This window comes from Macadamia integrifolia, chromosome 9, assembly GCF_013358625.1.
Source record: "Macadamia integrifolia cultivar HAES 741 chromosome 9, SCU_Mint_v3, whole genome shotgun sequence".
NCBI classification, from domain to species: domain Eukaryota; kingdom Viridiplantae; phylum Streptophyta; class Magnoliopsida; order Proteales; family Proteaceae; genus Macadamia; species Macadamia integrifolia.
The window spans coordinates 21,367,256-21,386,377 of NC_056565.1; the positions used below are offsets into that span (position 1 = coordinate 21,367,256).

The 19,122-nt window shown below is 38.8% G+C and overlaps 1 protein-coding gene across 1 annotated transcript in view; it reads right to left on the minus strand.

Moving 5' to 3' along the window:
* Positions 1–2,323: 2,323 nt before the first annotated feature.
* The window catches only part of LOC122088137, an 84,376-nt gene continuing 67,577 nt past the window's right edge, over positions 2,324–19,122 (minus strand). The window contains exons 20-26 of the mRNA XM_042657298.1: positions 5,880–6,096; positions 5,054–5,182; positions 4,779–4,919; positions 3,701–3,787; positions 3,432–3,608; positions 3,026–3,085; positions 2,324–2,919 (exon numbers count right to left, since the gene is read on the minus strand). Coding sequence (XP_042513232.1) covers positions 2,845–2,919; positions 3,026–3,085; positions 3,432–3,608; positions 3,701–3,787; positions 4,779–4,919; positions 5,054–5,182; positions 5,880–6,096 — 886 coding nt within the window. The 3' untranslated portion in view covers positions 2,324–2,844. The remainder of the gene's footprint in view (positions 2,920–3,025; positions 3,086–3,431; positions 3,609–3,700; positions 3,788–4,778; positions 4,920–5,053; positions 5,183–5,879; positions 6,097–19,122) is intronic.

Below are 19,122 nucleotides of genomic sequence, written 5' to 3' on the forward strand. Positions count from 1 at the left end.
TTTTTTTTCTTCTCTTCTTGCGCAGGAACCCTTCCACGATTTTCCTCACTTCTAATTTGATGTGAAAATCCTCTCCATGCCCTTAGTGCTTTAAGTGAATGAAAAGCAGAAAATCTTCAACAAAGTTCTCAAAAAAAAAAAAAACCATGAGATTCAAACTTGAGACCTCTTGGTGAGCAAGGAAATTTTACACACCATAGCTCACCAACTACACTAGGTAGTTGTTGTTACCAAAAACGAATCTTCAATCACTTTAGGATGTGGTCCATCGAACCTTGTTGGCATTTGAAATATTCCTTGTACCTCTGGGACAACTGCAAATGGACTGGTTCCGCATCTCGGTTTAGTTCTAATCCATTATTCTTTTTCTGGCCCGAAAAGAATAATCATTTGTACGGGTGATCAAAAGAATGTGTACTTTTAATTGAACACGTCCATCTTGCTCAGAATTTCGTCATCTTCGCAACCATGAAAAGAAATAGGACATCTTTACGTGTAAAATTGAAGATATAGTGCCCGATAGTCCTTAAAGCCTTGAAAATATAAAACCTACAAAAAGAGAGTAAAACCCAAGGTAGCTCCATTCTAAATATGTAAAATGCATGTTTTACTACCTTAAATTTCACACATAAATGTGCTCATCAGTTTTTTAAAAAGCTGACCTGGTAGTTATCCTAGATTTCTTCAATTTGATACCGCCATTAATATTTTGTATGATCTAGTTTAGATACAACCTCTGTGGTAATCTTTAGAGAATCAACTTCGATCAGCTTTACTTTAATCTAAGCTTCATTTGTCTCAATTGTAGGCGCAAAAGAATAAATATGTTTCCAGATGTTTTAAAATAAAGGAAATTTCCTAGATCTGCTTAGATAAAAAAAATTAATTACAAAACAAGGCTGATTTTTTTATTTTCCTTTCCTGCTTACACCTACTTTTCTTATAAACCTACCTATTTTGTAATTGCTGTTTTAATCGGGTAGATCAAGGAAATTGTCCCTTAAAATAATTGTATTGAAAGCCACAAAAATTTTATAGGAATTTTTTTTGGGGGGTATGAATATAGGAAAAATTAATAAAAATTGGAAAATAAGTTATAACTAAAAATATTTTTATGTATTTCCCATGCTCAATTATGCTTCCTTCTCATACAAAAGAAAGCAACCTTCCCCCCTCCACCACACCACACCCCCCCCCCACACCACACACCAAAAAAAAATAAAATAATAATAATAGAAAAGTGATGCAAAAGTTCTAAAATTAAAAACAATTTTTTTTTATTGAAATAAATGAAGTCTGTTGAAAATATTTTATAAGAATTGTTTCAAAAGACAAAGGAAAATGTATGGTAATAAAAAGAATCATAAATTATTTTACCAATCCAAGAATGAAAATGTAATATAATTCTTATTAAACTTAAAGCCAAAAGATCCCCACGATGCTGCCGACCAAATAGTCCCTCCAGTCAGCTGTGACGGTTGTATTAAATTTGGTACATGACCACACGGCCATCTTACAATTAGACCACACGGCTATTTGGTCGGCATCCCCACGATGCTACCCGACCAAATAGCCCATCTCGATTAGATTTCGAACGACTTCTGAACGTCTGGCATGGCCAGAACCAGTGCTTCCCCTATTCTCATCAGCCTCCAAACCTCTCAACTCCCCGTTTTGTTTAATGAGATAGATAACATCTGAAATCCAAAACTGAACACAGGCACCCTCCTTCTTCCCACCCAGATTACTTAGCAATCCCCTTCCCCAAGAATGCTTCCTCAATACCACTCTTATTTACAGATTTTCCATAACCCCCCCCCCCCCCCCCCATCCAATACCTGAGAAACTGCACCGAAACTGCACATGGGCGTACTTTAAACTTAATAGATGTTTCAAAAAATAAAAATAAATAATAATAATAATAAGAAATAAAATAATTTGCGGTATGTTAGCCATCATACAGATTGGCAGTCAGAGGACACCCCCATACAGGCAGAGTCCAGATTCTTTTCCTCGATCAACTATGCCCAATATACTTGTCACATCCAATAAGCAAAATGGCAAGGGAATATAGAATAAGTTTCTAACACTAAAGTTCTAATTTCCAAGAAATGCATTTTCAAATCCAAAACAAATTGAACCTAAGAATATATTCAATTGGAGTAAATGCCTTCATTGCCACCTTGGTGATTAATCCACCTGGTCTAGTATTTGCCAAGAAATAGGAACATAAGATAATGCTGAAAAAGAAAGCACCTGTCCTATGCTAAAAACTGAAGCACGAACCCATCTAAAGATCAGTTTTGGCCATACCATAGGAAACGACAGGAAAATATGAACACATATACATTAATTGAAACAGTAAAGAATACAACAATTATATTGTCCGCACTAGGAAAACATCAGGCTACTACTGTCTGCTTACTCAAAAAAATATTGGGGAATAATTGTGGCTATTCATTTTCCTTGTTCGCAAATCAAAATTTAGTAAAAATAGACGGAATACACAAGTGGAAACTAAGAATATCGTACACAGATGCAATCGCATAAAAAAAAATCAAGCTCTACCTAATTCTACAAAGAACCCAAGAATATGAAAGATGGTATTCCTGAAAATGAAAGAGAAATGGAAGAAGGGAAGAACAGAAAAATAAGATAGGAGGGAATTTGATATGCTCAAACACTAAACAGTTCAGCTAACTGATGAAGAAAAGTCACACCCAGGAAAAGAAGACAGCTCTAAGAAGAATGAGGAAGAAATAAACATGAAGACTATAAACATTGGCCAGAAAATGTAGTATAGGAAAGCAGAGGATCAAACTATGATCGGGAAAGTCAACCACATCAAGATTGACTAACATAGAGGACGGGAACCAAACCAGCCATTTTTCCATCCCTTCCAGGACGTTTCTTCTTTACCTGCAATATGCAAAATGCCAATGCATCAGACATGCTTATTCCAAGTTAGACATCTTGACAAATTGATCAAATGGCGTTCTTTCTTTTTTTCCATTTCTATACTCACATAGTACCAACCATCCACCTCATCCTCAATTTCAACCTCCTCTCCTGCTGTCAGGTTTAGCTGCAAAGGAAAGAAACCAAGCCAATCATATCTAAGCCTAATTTAAACCATTCAGTCGAATTATACGTTGGGGTGGGGTGGGGTGGGGTGGGGTGGGGTGGGGTGGGGTGTGAAACTTGCAGCATGGACCACATCAAGTGTTAATTGTATCCAACTGTGTATGCACAAATGCTTCTAGCACAAAGATCCCTAGGTAGCCACTAATTGTGAAGAGAAAATTATGGTAACAAACTGAAACTGGCAAAGAATTTGAAAATGTTGGAAAAAGTTCCTTCTTGGCCCACAAACTATAGCTAATCTAAAAGAAACCCCCCTGCCCCCCGTGGATGAAATAGAGTTAACTTGCCTCATCATCACCACCAGCAGTGAAATCATAGAGTGCCTTTCCAAACTGCGGGTTTTCAGAAGCTGGTTCCTCTTCTTGAGATTCAAAACCCTGCATCCCATAGCTGGCCATAGGGTTCTCAAATGACTCATATCTCTGCATAACAGATGCTGTGTATGATGGAGGATCTTCTCTTACCTGAACAGGCTTTAATAATTAGGACTCCAGAGGTTCTAATCAAACTAGGATATAAAAAATTAGCTGGATACAGAAAGAATAAAATCCCTAACCGGAGAACCATGACTCTCAAACATTGACGAAGAAGCGCCAATGGAAGGGCTCCTAAATCTGCTTGCAGATGGCGTCGGAGACCTCTCCTGTTATAGTCATTTGAAGTAATAAGCACAATATCTCTTTTAAACCTGATGAACCATATGATAAAAGTCCAATAATGCCAATGCAAGTAAGGAGGCTATTACCAGTTTGTTCTACCACAAGAATGCAATCATAGTGCCATAAACAAAGGGGTAGCAGTTCTAAGAATCAGAAAGTAAACAGGTGTACATGTAAAATACCATATTGGTAAACATACTTATAACCATAGCTTATAACTTTACACTTCGTATATTGTAATGGAATGAAAGTGATATATCAGTACAAGTATATAACATTAATCATTCTGAACTTTTGACAGTCCAAAGAGAATTAGATTACAGCAATGTTTGGCATGAGAAAGTAACAGCATTAGCTCTAGTTTTTCCCAATCTTTTATCTTGATTTATCTTGGAAGTTCTTACATTTTACTGTTTGACCTGAAGAATATTTATTATCAAAGTGATATATCATTAAAGTAACAATAGACCGAGATAAATCTGAAATGAAGGAATTACAGTATCACCTTTCCAGCATAATTTAGCAATGCAACAAAATTTGGCTTATCCCACTGTAAGGGGCATACATAGTGCATGAGGCTCCCCTCTACTGTGGAGTCTGGGAGGGTCATAATATATGCAGCCATACCCCCGCTTTGAGGAGAGGCCGTTTCTTGACTAGAACTCGTGATCACTTGGTCACAATGGAGCAACCTTACCCCTGCACCTAGGTCCGCCCTCTATAATGCTACTATTATCATTGTAAATAATACCAGAAAAATACTAGAAAAATAGTGGATTACAATTAAAAAAAATAAAAAACCAGAAAACTGCTACGTTGAAGGTCAATAAGTCATGCTAGAATCTAGATGTGAATAGGAGGGATTGATTATGGACTACAGACAGCTCAGTGTAGAATTTCGGCTCAACCATAATACAATCAACTAGGTCTGAAAGTTGTAAAAAGTGCAATTTCGTAGTGCACACAGTCAAATACCGATGAATGTGAACCCCCATAGGCAGGTCGTGAACCAAACAAGGAAGGGTAGCTCATGCCACCAAAGTGAGATGATATGGAAGTCTCAACAGATCTTGCTGACCCAGGAGAAGATGATCCAGATGACCTTGCTTCATCTTCCTGCAAAATTAAGGGAAATGATACACACATGATTTAATTCTCTCCAATCACTTGCTAGAGGCAATTATACATTTGAATTATGTTACTTTCTGTGGTATCCAGCACCTAATATAACATTGGCAGGGCACACATACCTCAGCATCAGAAGTTTCCAGAAGCGTCTTTGCCCACATATCATCATAACCAACTGATTGTCTGGAGGTAATGTTCTCTTCCTCAACATCTGGGGCATCAGGTCCCGCACCAGCTAGAAATTCGTTAACCTACAATGAAGTGGAGAAAGAACAAACTGCTTGTCAGAATTCTGTATGACAAAATAGGAAAACCATAAATGATGCAAAAATCTCATATTTATTGCAGTAAGAAAAGTAAAAAATTAGATCCTACATGTTACAGAGAAATAAATAGGGAAGCAGATGTAACAAGAAAGCATTTTTTACTGGTTCTTAAAATTTAAAGAAAAAAAGGGTAACTGGAATTGTTGAAATGATCTAGATGATAATTTCAAGTACCCATATTTACCAATTCAATGAAATAAAGAATTTCATTGAGAAAGTTAGTGAAAAAAGTGAGGAGATGGCTATTGAGTTTCCTGCACTTAGAAGATACCCAGGTTAAAAAAGCCACCTACTGGATAACCCTACAGCCTCCTTAGAGGGTAAAAGGAAATATCATGGATGGTGCCCCCCCACCCCCAACACCTTTTTGTCAAACCCAACCAAAAAAGAAGAGAAATACATAAATTCTAACTTGAATCATCAAAATGATCCAAACGGGGCGCTCTTCATGGTAACCATTAAAAGGAGGATCTAGTGGAACAGCACACATGCTCTTATGACTATTCTTAGATTTAAAGACACAAGTTTAACATCATGTTCTCCAGTACATAATTCAAAAGAACAACTAGTATGAACAACAGAATTGTACAAAATCTATATACTAAATGATTAGATTTCTTACCCGGTTCATTGCCAGTGCATTGTTTCCCAGCAAACTATCATCGCCTAGGTTTGCAGCCCATGCATTTACTAGGTCATCATCAAGTGCATCTGGTTCAGTAGGTTTTGTCTTTGATTCATATACAAGGTCAGAAATCCCAGTAGCAACCGCAGGATCATTGAGACCACTTGATGCACTTATATTGTGACGCGTCCGATAGATGTCTATGAGTTTTGCACTGTCAGAGGAATTTAGAACATTACCATGTGGGATTAGAAAATCAATCTACGAAAGTCTAGATTGTATTATTGTATACAGCGTATGTCACAGAAAAACAATGACATTGAAGCTAAGAAAACTTATGAGGGAAACAGAAAAGTCGCATAAATGAAGTGAGAAAAGCAATTTCAAAGTAAAAATGGCTTCTTAACAGGAGAACTGAAAATGTCGCTGAAATTCCTTTCACCTAACTGAGCTAATTCTAAACAAGATCTTAAGGATTCGCTGATACTTGTCTGGATCACCCAATCTGGATCAGGATGTACTGAGGCCAATCCAAGTAAACTTCAGCCAGAAGAGATTGATGCGGCAAGGTTAGAGGAGATTCATGTTGAACATCTTCACATTGGATCTAATGAACCATTCTGGTTTAAGAAGCACGTGGTGTCTGAAGATGATTTGGAGCAGTGCGGATTTTGTAAGCGTGTAGGGCATTCTCTAAAGAATAGCAGGGAGAAAAAGGTCGAATTTATTTGAGCCATGGATAAGTTCTATAGGCCTTCGGCTTCTTATTTTTGAGTTTATTGATGTAACAGGCCTGCTTGGAGCAATGCAAAGGGCTCTTTCCGCTTGTGCAGTGGTGCGGGTTCGAGTCCTGGGAACCAGCCTTTCCATAAAGCGGTAAGGCTGTCTACCTATATACCCTCCCAGAACCCTGCTTAAGTGCGGGAAGCCTTTGTGCACTGGGTAACAACAGCCTTTTTTGATGTAACAGGCCTCTTTTATAAGCCCATATTTGGGGTCTTTTTCCTGTACACGGATTTAAGTATATGGATAAGATTATGTAGGGTCAATTAATTATTAGTTAGAAGCTTGTTTTATTGAAAATTGTTATAGATAGCTATCACTATAAGTGGGGCCCAATCTGGCCATAAGTTAGGATTTAGGGAGTATTTTATTCTTTCTCAAAGTCTTATTTTATTGTTTTTGGATTATTCCTTTGGGAAGTTTAGATTGACTACAACTCTGGTTTTTTATTCTTATTTAATGATTGTAAAGCCATTCCCTATCAAATTAATTCAATGGATTAAAATTCTGTTTTGAAAAGTAGTGTGTGAGAGCTCTCTTCCCCCCCCCCCACCACCCCACGCCCACCCCACCCCCACCCCAATTCTCTCCTCTCCCTTATCTTCTTCCCCACAAGCAGATCAACCATCTCTCCTTCCTCCCCTCCTATTGATCTAAATTCGATCAGAAGATACAACCATTTGGCCTGCCGGCAACTGAGATCGATAATCTGGATTTTCAGATTGCATAATTACCGCCTTTATTCTTACTCAATCAAAGCTGAATAAGGGAGTACTCTATACAACCAGACTCGCTGTTTATTGAAAGCACGAGTCCTGAGTTTGTTGGTGCAACACGAAAAAACACCTCCATAGAAGCAAACTGTAAACTTGGCACATCTTGTCCATTCATCAATTCTTTCAACTCTTGTTGACATTGAATGCATCCCATATTCTCCCCTTATACCTCGACCATTCAATTCAACCTGAATACCAGCAATCCAAAATTGTCAACCAGGTTTCCTTGCTGTGCTCATCCCCTGTAACACCTCCAGGGAATCCAGAAACCTAGTGTGGAAATTCTTAACCCAACAACCCCAGTGTAGATATTCGCGGTCCAGGCTGTTACTTTCAACTGGCACATGATAAATGGTCAGGTTTGGGTTCAGTACTCAGCTCTGGACTTGACGGAACCTAGTCTAATCCAACCACCCTGACATTTTACTAAAGGACCTGTTGTACATAACCCAAACCAAACAATTCTTTCCCGCGATTAGAGGTTGGTTTTCTCAATTAATTGGCAGGTTGGGTTCAGGTAGAATGCTCAGCAGTTAACTTTGAAGATGAATGCAAACTGACCCATTGCTAACCGTATAAACTAAATGAAATATACCATTTATATATATATATATATATATGGGATTTTCTTTGACACCCCTCAAGGTGTCAAATAATTTGTAGCCTTACTTTTCTGCCCTTTTAGTATGATACATAATTTTTTTCTAGTAAGGGTAATAGTGCTCTTCACATGCATACTCGAAAAATATCAACCAAATAGGGACGGCCACATGGATCCTTTCCCTCCAATCGGTTCTATCTGAGGTCATCCTGGAGACAAGATCTAGACAAAGCATGTCATTACTCAATATTTCTCCTATGGTCATTTAGGCCTGCCTCTAGCTCTTTTAGGTCCTTCAATTAGAATCAGATCACTCCTCCTTATTAGGGCATCCGCAAGCCTCCCCTAGACATGGCCATACCACCTCAAACGACTTTCTCGGGGCTAGTCATTGATCATGGCAACTCCCAAATCAGCTTTAATATGTTTATTCCTTACTTTATCTTTAGTTTTTCCACACATCCATCTTGACATCCTCATCTTTGATAGAAATATCTTCTCTATATGACACTTCTTAATTGCTCAACATTCCGCCAAATAATACATCATAGCTGGTCGCACAAGAATCTTATAGAATATTCCCTTAAGCTTTAAAGGGATACATCGGTCACACAACACTCTGAACACAACTCCCCATTTCATCAATCCCACTTTCAATTCTCTGTAAAACATCATCGTCTATGTCACCTTCTTTTTTTATGGTTGACCCCAGATATCTAATAGTTACTTTCCGGTATATCTTTCTCTTCGATTTTCACCATATCGTTATCCATCATAGTGTGACTAAAGTTACACTTAATATACTCCGTCTTTGATTTACTAATCTTAAAACCACTTGTTTCCAAGATTGATCTTCATAGCTCCAACTTAGTATTAATCCTTGCTTTTGTCTCGTCCACCAAAACATATCATTGTGATGCAACTGGGTGTGGGAAGACTTGGGGTTAATTTAGTAATAAGATTATTTATTTGTTACTTTATTTGTAGAGTAGGGTCTCCGTCAAGTTAGTTAGGAGATTTTATTTCAGTTGCTAATTTATCCTAGTTTCTATATTAATTAGTTACCATTGTTATGCTTTGATTTTCTTTTATATAGCCATGTAACATGGTGGAGAAGACAGATTTGGATTTTAGAATTGAGTCAAGAGTCATTGGGTGAAACCCCTTGGCTCCCATGCATGCTCCTCTCGTCCTATGATTTTCCCCTCTTTATCTTCTTCTTCCTTGCTTCCACTTAATCTCACTATTCTCTTCTTCCCTCATCGCCTGTTTGCTGTTCACGACCTCATCACTGGGTACTGCTCATCTTCTCTGTTCGGGGATGATTTCAGAAATCAAGAGAGGGCATGCTGGAACTCCTCCGACAGATCTCTTTTTGCCTCTTGGATTAGGTCGAAGGAAGCTGTTCTCCAAGCGAGTTAAACCCTGGAAGCTTGACTCCCAATGTAGTCTTTACTGTGAGAATCGAGTCAGGGTTCACTGCTGGTTCTACAGGCCATCACCAAGTCTTGTTGCAGGTTTTGAAGCACCCCTGATCTTGGTCTGCCGAGGTTTGCTGGTGCTGGAGTAAGAGAGATTTGCTGCTGCGCCTTGTTATCTGAAGCCTTGACTCGAGCTGTAAAGTTGTGGCCGAAAATCGATACCCAACAATTTTTGGGTTACCGCTGGTACCTTATCGAGAGGAAGAAGGTGGTTCTATTGCTTTAAAAGGGTGAGTTCTGTTATCACAACTAAGCCCCTATGTTATCTAGTTGCGATCTATTACTCCCCTTTTCTTTTATAACTCCAGAAAACCCCTCTTCGTCTAATTTTCTAATTCAGTTTGTCCCCTCTGCTTGTTATTTTACAAGTGATGTGAATGAATGCTTCTAAAATTACAAGATTGCCTCTGATTTGTTTGAGGTTGAAGTAATTTCTCTTTTGTGGGCCCATAAGCGATCCGATTCCGATTTTGGAAACCGAATCCACATCACATTAGCAAAGTGCATACACCATGGGACCATAGTTGTCACGACAATGAGACGAACCAAGGCGTTGGAGGGCTGCCTAAGCTCTTAGGAGACAAGTTGCCCGCATTAAGGCGAACAAGGTGCCTAAGGCAGCCAAGTGTTATTTTTTATTTCCCTTTTTTCCAACATTATTTAATATGCTACATATACCTTGTATAAAAAAAAAATCAACATTAAGCCACATCAAGCCATAAGAAATCATCATTAAGCCACATCAATCATCAAAAATCACATTTAGAGAAACGCTCTTATTCTATAATTAGTTTGACTGGTCAAATGATTTATTTTAACATGAGGCTTTTTGTATTGGGTATAACACAAAACCAGCTTTCCAATAAGTCTAAGATTACTTAAATTTGAGTTGTAATGACAAATTTATGTTCCGGTAAAACTTAATTTAAAGTGCATGAATATTGTTAAAATCTCCTGAATAAAAATAATTTATGGAAATCAAAACAAAAGATTATTTTACCAGACTTTTGATTTTTAACAAACGTTTTACCATTATAGATTTATAAAAATTTTCAGATTAGAGAAAAACCCCAGCATTTGAAAGTTGAAAATAGCCCCCTACAACCAAAAATCAAGTTTTTGTTCCTGGATTGGGGGATTAACTTTTCATCCTTTGGAATTTGATTTTTAAACTATTTTTATTGGATTCAAATAGGGGGTATTTACTAATTTATAAATAATGTCTTAAATAAATGAAATAACAAATATGAAAAGCATGGACTAAATAAGTGCCAAAACATAAGGCAACATGCGGTGTAATAATGCTACAGTTTCCTAGGCCCCATAAAAACCTCCTTGACAACTATGCACGGGACCTTGTTTTGGATGCTCTTGGTTAAATCATCTATGATAAATGCAATCAAATAAGGGCTTAAGGCTGATCCCTGATGTAACCTAATCGTAATTGGGAGTTCATTGTCTTGATCATCCATAGATCTCACCACTAGTCACCATGCCCTCATATATATCTTTAATAATGTAGACTAGGATAGGAGTCTAACCAAGTCTCAACTGCAGGAACTTTTAATCAAAGAACAACCAATCGATCACTCAACAATTTCAATCACAGAACAATAACAAAACTGATAATAAGTCAGGGATCAAAAAATCGACTTCAAAAATTTAACAATTCTGTAACTGAATAACAGCAGAAGATAGAGGGCTGAAATCATCACTTAAATAGACCAAATCAATGAAACATAAGGTCAACAACCAAGCAGCAACACACAGTACCGATTGACTCAGAATTCTGGGTAGAAACAGAATTGGCCAAAATAGGGAGATCTTTGATAACTCAGCAACCTGAGGTTAAAAGGGCCTCAACTCTGGATCGAGTTCCCCTTTGTATGGGTAGAACCTTAGGTTAAAATCTCAGCCAAAGTTAACCGTGGGATAGGCCTGAATTCACAGGAATCCCTATCATTGGACAGAACTGTAAGCAAAAGAATTGGTCTAAATACCAGAAACCGTAGGGCAGTAATAGACCTTGTAACTAACCTTGTATACCCTAGAAGATATGAGAGAAATAGATAGGGGAGACCTCTTGGACTTCACGCCATGAAGAGTCACTAGATCAAACACCAGTCCTTCACTTTGATCACACACAAAGCACACTCATAAGAGCAAACAGCAACATTGCTTTTTTCATTCATAAAAATTGTGGGCCGTAATATGAGAGCCCCCCCTTTATTTATAATAATGATGGGGTGATTATAAGACATAGAAACTACCTTTAGTTTCCAAAACCTGAAATAGGAAACTACATAAACATAAGATCTCTAGTTACTAAAACTAAAAATAGAAACTAGGAAATAAAAAATTAGAAACTAATCAGGTACTAAAATTAGAAACTAATTAGATACTAAAATTAGAAACTAAATAACCCCATCTAAAAAGGAAACTAATGAAAAAAGAAACAAATCAGTGAATCCCGTATGCATCCTTAGAGCCCCTCTTTTAGACCCATAAAAGTGGTCTATTACACTCAAAATATATAGGATCAAAGGCCCAAAATATCTGGAACCCAACCCTAGGCTTATTCGTAATAAAACAAGCCTATTTTGGTGATTAATCTGCATCATTTAAATATATCCAGATATTTACTTGAGACCCCTCTCTTCAGTAGAACACGCTAGATTAAATCTTTTGGGACTTTGCATAGGCTTTCCAAGATCAACAAAGACCATATGGAGACCTTTCTTGCTGGCTTTATATCTTTCCATGAGTCTCCATAGCATGTAAATAGCTTTTTGTGGATCTATTTGGCATAAAACCAAATTGATTCTTAGAGATACGAGTCTCTCTTCTCAACCAGGCTTCAATCACCTTCTCCCATAATTTCATAGTATATACATTAGTTTTATGCTTCTATAGTTATTGCAACTCCGATTATCACCTTCTCAAATGTTCTATAGTTGATGGGTGAACAACGTAAACAAATCTTCTCACATGGAGCAACCTCTATTGGATCCCTCAACTCTTATAGGGTTCTACAAAACAGAGGCTCTATGGAGAGACAAATTGCCGGTCAACCCTCAAACCAGCTCTAATACCAAGGTCAAAATAATAAAAGGGAGTAAGATGCAGGAAGAATAGATGAGAGGAAGACAAAAAGAAGAAGGAAGAAAGTAAAGTGAATGGACTGCTTGGGGAGAGAATCAATTTCTCTCTCTTGTATTTACTAATTTTTCAATGATACGCAAATTCAAATCAATACCCACACATTAACATAAAAGCAAATAGGGAGGCAAAAGATGAAAAATAAAAAGCTTCTACATGAACTCTAACAAAGATTGTATCATAGACAAGAATTAATTTTGAAAAAATACAATTCACCATAGCAACAAATAAACTCAGCCTTATCCTAACTTAACTGGGTTGCTACATAGATCTGTGCAAAAATAAAAAGGGGAAATGAAAGTAGAAGAGAAGGTAAGAAATTAAAAGAAAAGAAGCCCAGCACCACCAAAAAGTCAAGAAAATCTCAGCTAAATGGGGTTGGCTACATGGATCCTTGCCCTCCAATCGGCTCTATCTAAGGTCATACTTGGGACAAGACCTAGACACTGCGCGTCATTCCTCACAACTTCTCCTTTGGATTTTCTTTCCTTTTTCAGCTCTTTCAATCGGAATCAAATCACTCCTCCTTACTAGGGCATTCCTAAGCCTCCATTGGACATGGTCATACTACCTTAAACGACTTTCTTGGAGCTTGTCATCAAACTGGACAACTCCCAAATCAACTCTAATATGTTCATTCCTTACTTTAACCTTCTTCATTTTTCCGCACATCTATCTTAACATCCTCTTCTCTGATACACAGCTTTTCTATAAGACACTTCCTAAATCCTACTGCCTACATTACGCCCCATAAATCATAACCAGTCAAACAACAGTCCTACATAATTTTCCCTTAAGCTTTAAAGGGAATACTATGTCAGTCACATAGCACTTCGGACACCCCCTCTCCACTTTAATTATTCATAAAACATCCTCTGCCACCTTATTTATTTATGGTTGACATCAGATTAAGGGTGTCACTCTGGCGGGGGATGTGATGAGGGAACCATATAAGTCTATGCCATGGAGAGGCCTGGCCCCGAGTCCTGACAAACTCCCAAGCTGCCTTAGTTGAGAAGAGCTTCGAGGGGGAAGGCATCTAGTGAATAGTATCTTGCCTTTGCGGGTGGGAGCCTGGAATGATCGACACAGAGTTCTAAATGTCAGCAAAGAGAGAACTTTGGACCGGAGGGGACCAATTGCCAGAGGATAAAATATCAGCCACACGAGCAAGCTTGGGTAAGCCCGAGATGTATATATTAGTGTGGTATAAAATTCCTTTGGGGTGCCAAGGGTCAAGCCAAAGGTAGGTGTCTTCCCTATTGCCAATTTGAGAGGAGATGACTGATGAGACGGAGGGCCAGATAGCCATGATCTTACGCCAAACCCATGAAGCATCCACGGGGACCTTAACAATCCAAAAGGAATCGGATCTGAGGGGGTTTGAGTATACCCATGTACTGTTCTTGGATATGATTTTCCAAGCCAACTTGATTATACTTGCCAAGTTGACATCCTTGATCCTTCTCAAGCCAAGCCCCCTTCGGCTTTGGGAAGGCAAATAGCAGCCCAACTGATGGGCCGAAGAAATATGGAACATTCTTTACCTTTCCACAAGGAGGCAAAAATGGATTCCAACTTGGATGAAATGGAAACCGGCAGCCCATAGATACCTGAATAGTAAATATAAGAAGCTTGGAGGACAGATCTGATGAGCTTTAGACGACCCATATAGGATAAGAGCTTTCCTTTCCAAAGTTGAATCCGCTTTTTTATGAGATCAAGCATAGGAGTGCAGTGATGGGTAGAGAGCATATTTGGAATGAAAGGGAGGCCAAGGTATTTCACCGAAAGGGTCCCTAAGCAGAAGCCAGATAGCTCAAGGAGGGAAGCTTTGGCAGTGTTAGAGATACCTGATAAGAAGATGAGGGATTTTGCAGGGTTAATGTGGAGACCTGACATAGTGGCAAACTAAGACAAACATAACATGATGCTATCCATTAAAGAAGGATCTGCTCTGGAGAAGATCATCAAGTCATCAACAAAGGCAATATGAGTGAGGTTACTAGCCTTACACTTGGGGATGGCTGATATGTGATTCTGGTCAGTTGCCACTTGTAAACTTCTAGAAAGGACTTCCATGGCAAGGCAAAATATGTACAAGGAGAGGGGCAGCCATGTCTTATACCCACAGAAGGAGGGAAGTAACCAGCCGGACTGCCATTCACCAAGACTGAGAAGTGAGGGGAGGCAATGCAGTTGTAGATCCAATTGATGAAACCTGGAGGGAATCCCATGCTTTGTAAGATTAAGACAATGTAATCCCATCTCAAAGAGTCAAAGGCCTTGTGGATCTCTATCTTCATGAGAGCTGCAGGGGAATGGAATTTTCTATCAAACCCTCCAACTATTTCAGGGTAGAGGAGGATGTTATCTCCAATACTTCTGCCAGGGATAAAGGCCGATTGATTATTGCTAACAAGAGAGTCAACCACAAGCTTGATTCTATTTGCCAAGATTTTTGCAATGAACTTATAGAGAAGGTTGCAGAGACAGATTGGTCTGAAATCTTTCATATCATTGGCTCCCCCTTTCTTTGGAATGAGACAAAGAAAGTGTGATTAATCCCTTTGATTTGGCTGGGGTTGAAGAAGAAGAAGCTTCTGATTGCTATGATCATGTCCTCTTTTATGAGCTCCCAAGAGGACGAGAAGAATCCCATGCTAAACCCATCGAGACCTAGGGCTTTGCTTGCCTTATGAGAGAAGATGACAATAATAATATCATCATCAGTGGGGATGGCCATAAGAGAAGAAGACATGTTGGTTGGAATGAACTTGTTTAGGAGACCATCCGGAATGAGGGAAGGAGTTGGATCCTTCACGAACAGGTTCTTGTAATAGTCAACAGCCACATATTTGATCTCATCCACTTTGTGGACTTGGGTACCATCAGAGTTGGTCAGCATGGTGGTAGAGTTAAAGTTGCTCCTGGCCTTTACTGATCTGTGAAAGTAGGCAATGTTAGAGTCACCAAGCTCCAGCCAATTAATCCTGGATTTTTGTCTCATGAAACTCTTCTCTTGGGCAAGAAGGGTGGAGAGGTGGGTTGCCTCCACCTTCTCTTCATCAGCCAGAGAGGAATTAAGGGGATTAGACTGCAAATGAATTTGAATGGAAGTGAGCTTATTCCTGCAATCAATAACTTGAGAAGAAATATTCCCGAAGGAGTTAGTATTCCATTCTCTAAGGGCAATTTTGACATTCCTTAGCTTTTTGGCCAGGGCTAAAAGAGGGGTGGAGTAGGCATGGACAGGTTTTAACCAAGCTTCCTTTACAATGTTCGGAAAGTCAGGGTAAGCGATCCACATGTCATAGAATTTGAAGGGTTTGGGGTAGAAAGAGGTATAGGGTTGAATAAGGAGGGAGATGGGGCTATGGTCTGAGGTGGTAGAGGCTTTAAAGGAGGCATGAGAGGAAGGAAAGGCAGTGAGCCATGCTTCACTAATAAGCATTATGTCCAATTTACAAGCATTGCAGGTTTGGCCCGATCTTTTGTTATTCCAAGTATATTCCATTCCCAGACCATCTAAGGTCTTTAACAGCAATGTCTTCAATGCAGGTATTAAAAGCCTCATGATGCAGTTGCACGATGGACTTAGGAAAAAAAAAATCTTTTGATTTGATTTTCTTTTGTTTTAGAAACAATTTCTTTGATATTAGTTAGTTTCTAATTTTAGATTAGTTTCCATTTTAAGTTAGTTGCCATTAATTTTTTTATTTTTTTCTTTATATTGGACATATAATCGATGGAGAAATTTCAGTTTTAGAGTTTTGAATAATTGAATAATTGAATGAAGTTGAATAATTTCAGTTTTAGAGTTTTGAATAATTGAATGAAGTTGAAGAATTTGGGCTTGAATCCATGACTGCCGATCCCTCTTCCTCCCACTCTGAAATCTTTTAATCTCTTCTTTTTCCCTTCTCCTATTTCCTCTCTATTATTTTCTGGTTTTATCCTTACCCTGTTCACGATAGTTGCAGCCCTAGTTTAGAGGATCGATCTCCTTCTCCTTTAAGCTATTTAGGCTGAGACTTTGGTAGAGAGTTCCCTACCAGTAGGCAACACAAACCCAAGAGAAGCCCTTCTAAAACTTGGGTTTTGTTGTGATAAATCAAACCCACACCGAGATCTGAGTTTTTCCATTGTCAGATCCAGTTGCAGACTCAAACACATCAGATCTAGGCCATCGAGATTTTCTGGTGCTGGATTTATGGAAGACCTGATGCTGCGACCCTTCGCTAGAAGTTTCAGGCCAAACTGAGGCCTACTGAAGAAGCTCTCTCAATCTGAGGTCGTCCCAATGTCCGCTGGTTCTGTTCGTTGCTGAAGGTTGAAGACAACCTTCAAAAGTGAGATTTTTCCCTTTTAAATTGGCTATTTCCAATACTGCCCCTCTCTTCTTCCATTATCTTCTATAGTCCCTATCTTTATTTCTAATTCCAGAATACCCCTCCCACATCACACGTTATTCCTTGTTTGCCATTTACTAGCTTGGTGACTTATAATTACAATTCTGCCACTCATTATTAGAAACACCAAATTAATTCCAGAACTATGTTTTCTTTGGGATTAATTCCAGATCTGTTCCCATTCAGCTATTTCACTCAAAAGGGGGTTTTTTAAGTTGTGCCTTAAATTACATTATTGCCACTAGTTTGTTTAAATTGAATTATTTGTTAATTGTAGGCCCATAAGCGATCCAATTTCAATCTCTTAGAACCCGGATCCGCATCAAGTGGCATCAGAGCAAATTTCCTGCACTTCTCTAACCATGACAGGTAACGTTACCAATGCTGAGTTGAACAAATTGTATCATGAGGTACTTGAAAACCAACAGAAAACTAATGCTAGGATTGAGAAGAATGAGGCCAAACATGACAAGTTCATGGACGATACTCAAGGTGCCCTCGCTAAGATTCTTGCCTTTATGCAAAAGTCTGAAACACGAGTCAATGAAGGACCATCTACACCACCTCCTCAGTTTAATGCCTTACGGATTGAAGATACATCTCACCAAGTGCAACGTGATCCAGTTGTTCCCCAAGATGTTACCCGGAAATTTTTTGACAGAGATTATGGCATCAAAGTTGAGGTTCCAAAGTTCAGTGGTGAAAAGGGACGAGGAATTTCTTGACTAGCTTACCAAAGTTGAGAGGATTTTTGCATATAAGTCTCTTCCAGACGTGAAGAAGTGTGAACTCATCCTCACCAAGTTTATTGGGTATGCATGTTCATGGTGGGATGATGTACTGCATGCAAGGTTTGTCAGAAGACTTGGACCTGTTACCAATTGGAAGGACATGAAGCAGATCCTAACTGAAAAATATGTTCCTTTTAATTATGAAAAGGTAATGTTCCATAAATTGCTTAACTCGCAACAAGGTAACAAGGATGTGGATTCCTACACCCTTGAGTTCCACAAGTTGTCTTCAAGGTGTCAACTTCAGGAAACAGACCAGCAACGGATGATGCGATACATCAGTGGGTTAAGTACTGCGATTCGACTTGAGTTGGCTAACACTGATTTCAGGTCTGTTGATGTGGTAGTGGCTCATGCCAAAACAGCTGAAGAGAAGTCCATTTATTGGAAGGGTATGCTTAAGACTTCTTCATTTTATAGACCTCCACCACGTATGGAGAAAAAGAAGCCTGAAATTCGCAGAGTTGAAGAGAAAAGGTCAAAGTTCAACAAGGATAGCGTTGGGGTGAAGAATATCATATGCCATAGTTGTGGTGAGAAGGGTCACTATTCCAACAAGTGTCCCAACAGAACTCGTTCTGTGACCGTAGCAGAGAAGCAGCCGACAGAGGAGTAAAGATGAATCTCATTTATATCCTTATCCCCTGAAGGACGATGATATTGTCGATGATGAAGATGAGGATGTAAAAGCTCATTCAGCTAGCCTTTCATCATTTTCGAAGAGACTAGTTGATAAGGCCCCTCTATTCAGATAGAAGGGTACTCTCCTGCATGGCTCCGACCCTACTGATGTTCATGCAGTTGTTGATACTGGGGTAGAAGCAAATTTTATATCTACTGAGTTTGTTCGAGCACACAACCTTCCATAGAAGCAGCTTCAAGAAGATTCATGTTCGAGTACACTTACAATTTGGGCCATTACAGTACCATGTAACCATAGTTTTTATGGCGCTGCTAAGGCGACGCCTTACTAGCGCCTTGGCGCTGATGCGGTCTAGAGATAATAAGGCAATGCTCCGCCTTACGTGAAGTGGCGCTTTATGGGTTTTTTTTTTTTAAAACATATTTTAAAATTACTTGATGAAGATTCCAAATATAGATTTTTTTATTGGTAGGTGTATGATTTTATTAACACTTGAGATGTATGGGATTAACTTTACTCCACCAAAAATAACCAAAACAAACAAAACATAAACACGATTCACAAACAGAATTTGGATTTTGTCAAGGGTTTTAA